Source organism: Phoca vitulina, unplaced genomic scaffold (assembly GCF_004348235.1).
Source record: "Phoca vitulina isolate PV1807 unplaced genomic scaffold, GSC_HSeal_1.0 scaffold87, whole genome shotgun sequence".
NCBI classification, from domain to species: domain Eukaryota; kingdom Metazoa; phylum Chordata; class Mammalia; order Carnivora; family Phocidae; genus Phoca; species Phoca vitulina.
In genome coordinates, this window is record NW_022589790.1 from 1,982,598 (window position 1) to 1,991,885 (window position 9,288).

At 41.4% G+C, this 9,288-nt stretch overlaps 1 protein-coding gene across 1 annotated transcript; it reads right to left on the minus strand.

Moving 5' to 3' along the window:
* Positions 1-2,437: 2,437 nt before the first annotated feature.
* On the minus strand, positions 2,438-3,394 carry LOC116626449 (olfactory receptor 56-like). The gene has a single exon (XM_032395772.1). The coding sequence runs from the start codon at positions 3,392-3,394 to the stop codon at positions 2,438-2,440; it is 957 nt and encodes a 318-aa protein (XP_032251663.1).
* Positions 3,395-9,288: the final 5,894 nt, after the last annotated feature.

Consider the following 9,288-nt stretch of genomic DNA (forward strand, 5'->3'; position numbering starts at 1 on the left):
CAAATGATATATGCAATAAATAGTTAATATCCAAAATATATTAAAAAAAACATACAACTCAACACCCAAAAACCAAATAATCCAATTAAAAAATGGGCAGAAGGCATAAATAGACATTTCTCCAAAGACGTACAGATGGCCAACTGACACATGATGCTTAACATCACTCATCATCAGGTAAATGCAAATCAGAACCACAGTGAGATATCATCTCACAAAGGTCAGAATGGGTAAAGTCAGCGTACCAAGAAACAACAGGTGTTGGCAAGGTTGTGGAGAAAGGGGAACCCTCTTGCACTGTTGGTGGGAACGCAACCTGGGGCAGGCATTGTGGAAAACGGTATGGAGGTTCCTCAAAAAGTTGAAAATAGAGCTACCATATGACCCAGCAATTGCACTACTGGGTATTTACCCCAAAGAATACAAGAACACTAATTCAAAGAGATACATGTACTCCCGTGTTTATAGCAGCATTATTTACAATAGCCCAGATACGGAGGCAGCCCAAGTGTCCACCCACTGATGGATGCATCAACTGATGCAGAAGATACGGCATACGTATACAATGGAATACTATTCATCCATAAAAAAAGAGTGGAATCTTGCCATTTGCAATGACATGGATGGAGCTAGAGAGTATAATGCTAAGCGAAATAAGTCAGAAAAAGACAAATACCATATGTTTCATTCATATGTGGAATTTAAGAAACAAATGAGCAAAGGGAAAAAATAGAAATCAAGAAACAGACTCTTAATTGTAGAGAACAAATGATGGGTACCAGAAGAGAGATGGGGTGGATAGGTTAAATAGGTGAGAGGGATTAAGAAGTGCACTTATGATGAACACAGAACGATGTATGGAAGTGTTGAGGCACTATATTTTATACTTGAAACTAATATAACACTATGTTAACCAAGTTGAATTAAAATTAAAACTAAAAAAAAGTCATATCCGTAATATTTGTTTCTCTCAAATGTAGGCTGTTCAGATTATAATCACAGTTCAGGTCTTTCATTTAAACAAAGTGCTGAGAATTAGTGATTCTACCAAGATTTTATCTTGTTATTTTGTTATTTGCTTTCTTGAGTGGAAATACAGGGAAGGAAAAGGCAGTGGAAAGGTCTTTGTTAGGTCCCAGCTAACTTTCCCCAGGTTTCCTCCTGTTACAGAACTTAGGACGCCCTCACCCCAGGACTGAGCCAGCGCTGTGCGGCTACGGGAGAGCTTGAGAACAACATACCTTCAACAGCGAGATGTCCTTCTGTTCAGTTATGTTCACTTCTCAGTATTTTCCACTGGGTCGGGGTGGAAATAAAGGACAGAATAACAGGAGCAAAAGATTCTCTTGGGGCATAGAACTCCAAGGAGGTTTCCTAGGGCTTTCTTTGAATTCAGGACAAAAGATGGGGATCTGAGAGTCATAGTGGACCTCATGGAGAGGTTGGAAACATGTCAGAGCCCTTCTGTGGCTGGCTGGCATTCTGCTCTGCATACCCTCCTCTCCTCTTCTTTGTCCTGCCCGCCGTTTAATGCTGCTTCTGGGTCAACTTGTAAGGCCCATCCATGGGTGCACTTCCAGCTTCTATCAAACTTGCACTTTATCTTTTCCTGACTCAAAGCTCAACCAGACTTTGTGCAGCAGTGCGGCCAAGTGGCCCACCAGATGGCTTTCCTCATTGACACCCCCCTGTCTGGAAGTGTTGGTATTTGCATTTGCCACCCCTGCATTAAACTTGTCTTATGTGTCTTCAGGAAACTTTCTGACTTCCCTCTGATGCCACCAAGCAACAAAGTTTTCTGTGTCCACATTTTATTTTGACCACATGTACATGAACATATCTAGCAAACTTGTGCATCATTCTTTCATTTCCATGTGTCACAGGTTAGGTTTCCGGGAAGCAGACTGAGACAAGTTTTACATGTTGGAAGGTTTATTAAAGAGTGCTGTAAGGATTGAACTCATGGTACAGAAAGATAAGGAAGCAAAATTGGATACAGGGATATGTAGTCTGTAATGCTTCAGATATTACAGGGAGTCCTGGAGCTGGGATGGACATTCAGGGTCAAACTGAGGGAAGGTAACCAAGCCTTTATATCCTGTATCAACTAGCCATAGGAGAAGCACAACTTGAGCAAGGTGTTTTCCTCAGTTGTTGGCAATTCCTGCAGAGGTAAACAGCTGAAACCTGTCACCTGCTAACTCTGTGGGACGTATGCTCTGTGTCTCCTATTCTTTTAACCCCATTGGTGCAGCCTTCCTTCTACACTATCCATACTCAGCATGGACATTCTTGATTGAATTAATGTGTTAATCTCATGAACTCTGGTCAAGGAATGACTTATTTTCAGTACGGCACATCTGTTTCTCTTCCAGTCAAACTACAGAAGCTAATTCAAGTTCCCAGACCCCAGAACCCACATCCACAGGTGCCAATGTCAACCTAGACCTGCCCCCCCACCACAGGGACACCTCCCCAGGAGTTTTCTGAGAGCCCCAGCCACTTCCTGGTTCCTCAGGCTGTAGATGAGTGGGTTGAGCATAGGGGTGATCATCGTATAGAAGGCTGAGACCACCTTGTCCTGCTTGGAGGAGTGGTAGGCTTGAGGCCGCATGTAGGTGATCATGGCAGCCCCATAGAAGAGAGAAACCACTGCCATGTGAGAGGAGCAGGTAGCAAAGGCTTTCTGACGACCTTCAGCAGAACGCATGTGGAGCACAGCTACCAGGATCCGCAGGTAGGAGGCGGAGATGACAGAGAAGGGCAGGAGCAGCATTAAGATGCAACAGACATAGATCATGGTCTCATACAGGGAGGTGTCAGCACAGGCCAACTTCAGTATGGCAGGGACCTCACAGAAGAAGTGGTCGATCTCCTGAGAGCCACAGTAAGGGAAGCGAAGGGTGAAGATGGCCTGGATCAGTCCATCCACCAAGCCAAAGAGCCAGGACCCTGCCACCATGAGCCAGCAGACACGGCGGCTCATGACCACTGAGTACCTCAATGGGTTGCTGATGGCCACATAGCGGTCATAGGCCATAAAGGCCAGCAGGAAGCATTCATCCCCCAGGAGGGTGAGGAAGAAGAGGATCTGGAGCCCACAGCCTGTGAAGGAGATGGAGCCACGGCCTAGGAGGAAGTCAGTGGCCATCCGTGGCACAATGGTGGAGATGAGCATGAGGTCCATGAGTGACAGCCAGCTGAGGAAGAAGTACATGGGGCTGTGCAGGCGGGAGTCGATGTTGATGAGGAGGATCATGAGCCCATTGCCAGAGAGGGCCACCAGGAACATGACCATGATGGTGGAAAAGAGAAAGAGGTGCAGTGGCGAGTGGGTGAAAAGGCCCAGAAGGATGAAGTGGGAGATGAGAGTCTGGTTTCCCACCCAAACCATTGCTCCTACAGAGGGATGTGCCAGATGAAGGGTTGGGATCTGGAAACAGGAGATGTATGTTTAGTGCCACAATACTGAGGACATCAAAACTTTGCCCAATGTGTTGTCCTCTTTAATTGTTACTTTGTTTAGAGTTAACTCTAAGTTTCTCTTAAGAAAAAGAATTTCTAACAAAGATGCGGGCTGTTGTTGATGATGTTTTAATTCCTAGGACTTTCTTCACATAGCTGAGAAGCAAATTTTGAGCTGTTTATTGCTGAAGTGGGCACTGTTTCTGCCTCTGCTAGGAATTGGGCTGTTCTCTAGTCCTACAAAGCTCTAGGCTGGCATCCCTCAAGAATTTGTTTTTTCAGGGAAAAGTACTAAAGCAGCAAAGACATGTACCAACTGTGTAAACTGGGCACCTATGCAAACATTTTGAACTTCAGTTTCCTTATCTTAAAATAAGATAGCAATGTGATCTTATAGGGTGATAGTAAAGATTAAAGGTGATAACATAAGTAATGCCTAGTAGATTAGAAATGACAAAAGCTGACATTACTTGAGCATATTTTATGTGCCAGGCATTATGAAGAACACTCTGCCACATCTTCACATATAATCCTCATAACTGCCCTGGAACATTCATCATTATCTTGATTTCACAAGTGGGGAAACTGAGACAGAAAGAAGCTTACTAATTTTCTTTCTTTTGATATATGAAAGTTTAGAGTATTTCCTAAAAAGCTTTGTAAGTGGGAAACTGAGGGCAATTCAAATGCCAAAGACAAAGGGAAAAAACTAAGCAAATTATGGTCCAAACACATGATAAAACAATATGTACTCAATTGGATATTAATGATATATTTTTTAAAGATTTTATTTATTTGACAGAGACAGAGACAGCGAGAGCAGGAACACAAGCAGGGGGAGTGGGAGAGGGAGAAGCAGGCTTCCCGCTGAGCAGGGAGCCCAATGTGGGACTCAATCCCAGGATCCTGGGATCATGACCTGAGCTGAAGGCAGCTGCTTAATGACTGAGCCACCCAGGCACCCAATATTTATGATATTTTTAATAGATTCTAAACAAAATAGTTATATATACTGGGTATTTTATAGAATTTCTAAAGACTAGGAAATCTAGGAGAAAATGTGCAAAGATATTATCAGTGTGGTCTCTTCTAGTAGTGGGATTAAGGATTCTCCCCCCTTCCCAGTTTCTTTGTATTTTACACATTTTCTATATTGACTAGAGAACAGCCCAATTCCTAGCAGAGGCAGAAACAGTGCCCACTTCAGCAATAAACAGCTCAAAATTTGCTTCTCAGCTATGTGAAGAAAGTCCTAGGAATTAAAACATCATCAACAACAGCCCGCATCTTTGTTAGAAATTCTTCTTCTTAAGAGAAACTTAAAGAGTTTATTCTAAACCAAGTAACATTTGGAAACATAATTTAATTTTTAAAGCAAGGTTATACTGCATATAGGATCAACATTCAAAAATAAGCAGCTTTCTCACATAATACTACTAACCAATTAGTAAAAGTAGTAGAAATAATATTCACAATTGCAACAAATATCTAAAGTACCTAGGAAAGAACCCCAATGTAAAAAATTATAAAACATTACTAGCTGACCTAAAAGAGGGCCTAAAGAAAGCTATGCATATTGGATGTATAGGCTCAACACTAAAAGGATGCAAATTCTTTCCAAAATTAATCTATAAAAATCCATGTGATCCCAATTAAAATCTCAGTAAGACACTTGCAGTTTGGGAGGAGGAGCAAGATGGCAGAGGAGTAGGAGACCTAAATTTCGTCTGGTCACAGGAATTCAGCTGGATAGGGATCAAACCATACTGAACACCTACAAACTCAATAGGAGATTGAAGAAAAGAATAGCAGCAATTCTATGAGCAGAAAAGCGACCACTTTCTGGAAGTTAGGACATGTGGAGAAGTGAATCTGAGGTGATATATGGGAAGGTAGAATATGGGGGGAGGGAGCCTGCATCAGCTGGCTACCAGCAAGTGATAGAGCAGCAGAGCACAAAATCAGAACTTTTAGAAGTCTGCTCCACTGAGGGATGTCGCTCTAGTGGCTAAGTGTGGGGTGGAACCCTCACTGGGACAGTGTGGTCTCAGGACGCTCGGGGTCACAGTAAGACCGGGGGTGCCTGAGTGTGGCAGAGCTCCCAGGTATCGGAGCGGGGAAGCCGGCTGCATAGACAGAGCCGAGGAGTGGGCTCTATTTTCAGGGTTGCCATAAACCGTGATCCATGGCACAGTCAGGCCACTGCTCTTCAAGCAGGGACCCAACAAGTGGCAGACTGCGGGGAGACTCCCCTTCTTCCCCCGGGAGGAGTGGCGCAGCTGTGCACTGCAGGAATCTGCTGGGTTTAGAGACTCCAAACGGGGTTGTGTGCCAGAGATTGAAATGCTCGGTCACAGGCCGGGTGAGCACAAAGTGTGGCTGGAGACTAGGGAGATGGGAGTGATTGACTGCTTTTCTCTGGGGGCTCACTGAGGAGCGGGGCCCTGAGTTCTTGGCTCCTCTAGGGCAGAGATTGGGAAGCCGCCATTTTCACTCTCATCCTCCAAAGCTATACGGAAAGCTTGCAGGGAACAAAAGCTCCCGAGAGCAAACCCAAGCAGATTACTTAGCCCAGCCCCTGGCAAGGGTGGGGCAATTCCGCCTCCGGCAAAGACATTTGAGAATCACTGCAACAGGCCCCTCCCCCAGAAGATCAGCGAGAACAGCCAGCCAAGACCAAGTTTACCAATCAACGAGACAGCAAAACCCCAGTGCTAGGGGAATACAGCACATAGAATTCATGGCTTTTTCCCCATGATTCTTTAGTCTTCCAAAGTTAATTTTTAATTTCCTTTATTTTTATCTTTTTCTATTTTTTAGTTGAATTTTTCTTCTTTCCTTTTTCAACCAACATCTTATCAATTCCTTTTTTAAAATCTTTTTTAATTTTCATGTTTACAGTCATATTCTATCCCTTCATCGTATTTATCCTTATTTTTTTTTTTTGTGTGTGTGTATATATATATATATATATATATATATACACATATATATATATATATAAGTTTTTCTTTCTTTAAAATTTTGGGATACACTTTCTTCTAACAGACCAAAGTAGCCCCTAAATCTAGTGTATGACATTGTCCTAGTCTCCCACCTGGTCATATTCTCTCTTTTTTTTAAATTTAAAAAAGTTTTTTTCCAACCAACTTTTTATCTTATCAATTCCTTCTTTAAAATCTTTTTAAATTTTCATCTTTACAGTCATATTCCATCCCTTCATTGTATTGACTCTTATTGTTGTATACATATAAGTTTTTCATTCTTTAAAATTTTGGGAGGCAATTTCTTCTAACAGACCAAAATATGCCCAAAATCTAGTGTGTGGCTCTGTTCTATTCACCATCCTGCTCATATTTTTTTTCTCTTTCTTTCCCCCTGGTTTCAGGTCTCTTCTGATTCGTTTAGTGTATATTTTTCTGGGGTCATTGTTACCCTTTCACATTTTGTTCTCTCATCTATTCTCCTCTGGAAAAAGACAAGACGGAAAAAATCAACTCAAAAAAAAGAACAAGAGGCAGTACTGACTGCCAGGGACCTAATCAATACGGACATTAGTAAGATGTTGGAACTAGAGTTCAGAATGACGATTATAAAGATACTAGCTGGGCTTGAAAAAAACATAGAAGATACTAGAGAATCCCTTTCTGGAGAAATTAAAGAACTAAAATCTAACCAAGTCAAAATCCAAAAGGTTATTAATGAGGTGCAATAAAAAATGGAGGTTCTAACTGCTAGGTTAAATGAGGCAGAGGAGAGAATTAGTGATATAGAAGACCAAATGATGGAGAAAAAAGAAACTGAGAAAAAGAGCGATAATAACTACTAGATCATGAGGGGAGAATTCGAGAGATAAGTGATACCATAAAGCGAAACAACATTAGAATAATTGGGATCCCAGAAGAAGAAGAAACAGAGAGAGGGGCAGAAGGTATATTGGAGCAAATTATAGCAGAGAACTTCCCTAATTTGGGGAAGGAAACAAGCATCAAATCCAGGAGGCACAGAGAACCCCCCTCAAAATCAATAAAAGTAGGTCAACACCCTGACATCTAATAGTAAAACTCACAAGTCTCAGAAACAAAGAGAAAATCCTGAAAGCAGCTCAGGACAAGAGATCTGTAACCTACAATGGTAGAAACATTAGATTGGCAACAGACCTATCCACAGAGTCGTGGCAGGCCAGAAAGGACTGGCATGATATATTCAGAGCACTAAATGAGAAAAATATGCAGCCAAGAATACTATATCCAGTTAGGCTGTCATTGAAAATAGAAGGAGAGATAAAAAGCTTCCAGGACAAACAAAAACTAAAGGAATTTGCAAACACAAACCAGCCCTACAAGAAATATTGAAAGGGGTCCTCTAAGCAAAGAGAGAGCCTAAAAGCAACATAGAGGAGAAAGGAACACAGACAATATATAGTAACAGTCACCTTACAGGCAATACAATGGCATTAATTCCTATCTTTCAACAGTTACCCTGAATGTAAATGGGCTGAGCCCCAATCAAAAGACACAGGCTATCAGATTGGATTAAAAAACAAGACCCATCGATATGCTGTCTGCAAGAGACTCATTTTAGACCCAAAGACACCCCCAGATTGAAAGTGAGGGCGTGGAAAACCATTTACCATGCTAATGGGCACCAAAAGAAAGCTGGGGTGGCAATCCTTATATCAGACAAATTAGATTTTAAACCAAAGACTATAATAAGAGATGAAGAAAAATACTGCATCATACTTAAAGGGTCTATCCAACAAGAAGATCTAACAGTTGTAAATATCTATGCCCCTAACATGGGAGCAGCCAATTATATAAGGCAATTAATAACAAAGGCAAAGAAACACATTGACAACAACACAGTAATAGTGGGGGACTTTAACACCCCCCTCACTGAAATGGACAGATCATCTAAGCAAAAGATCAACAAGGAAATAAAGACTTTAAATGACACACTGGACCAAATGGACTTCACAGACATATTCAGAACATTCCATCCCAAAGCAATGGAATACACATTCTTCTCTAGTGCCCATGGAATATTCTCCAGAATAGATCACATCCTGGGTCACAAATTGGTCTCAACCAGTACCAAAAGGTTAGGATCATTCCCTGCTTATTTTTGGACCACAATGCTTTGAAACTAGAACTCAATCACAAGAGGAAAGTCGGAAAGAACTCAAATACATGGAGCCTAAAAAGCATCCTACTAAAGAATGAATGGGTCAACCAGGAAATTAAAGAAGAATTTAAAAAATTCATGGAAACCAATGAAAATGAAAACACAACTATTCAAAATCTTTGGGATGCAGCAAAGGCAGTCCTAAGAGGAAAGTATATAGGAATACAAGCATTTCTCAAGAAACAAGAAAGGTCTCAAGTACACAACCTAACCCTACACCTAAAGGAGCTGGAGAAAGAACAGCAAATAAAGCCTAAACCAAGCAGGAGAAGAGAAATAATAAAGATCAGAGCAGAAATCAATGAAATAGAAACTAAAAGAACAGTAGAACAGATCAACGAAACTAGGAGCTGGTTCTTTGAAAGAATTAACAAGACTGATAAACCCCTGGCCAGACTTATCAAAAAGAAAAGAGAAATGACCCAAATCAACAAAATCATGAATGAGAGAGGAGAGATCACAACCAACACCAAAGAAATACAAACAATTCTAAGAACATATTATGAGCAACTCTATGCCAGCAAATTAGATAACCTGGAAGAAATGGATGCATTCCTAGAGATGTATCAACTACCAAAACTGAACCAGGAAGAAATAGAAAACCTGAACAGACCTATAACCACTAAGGAAATTGAAGCA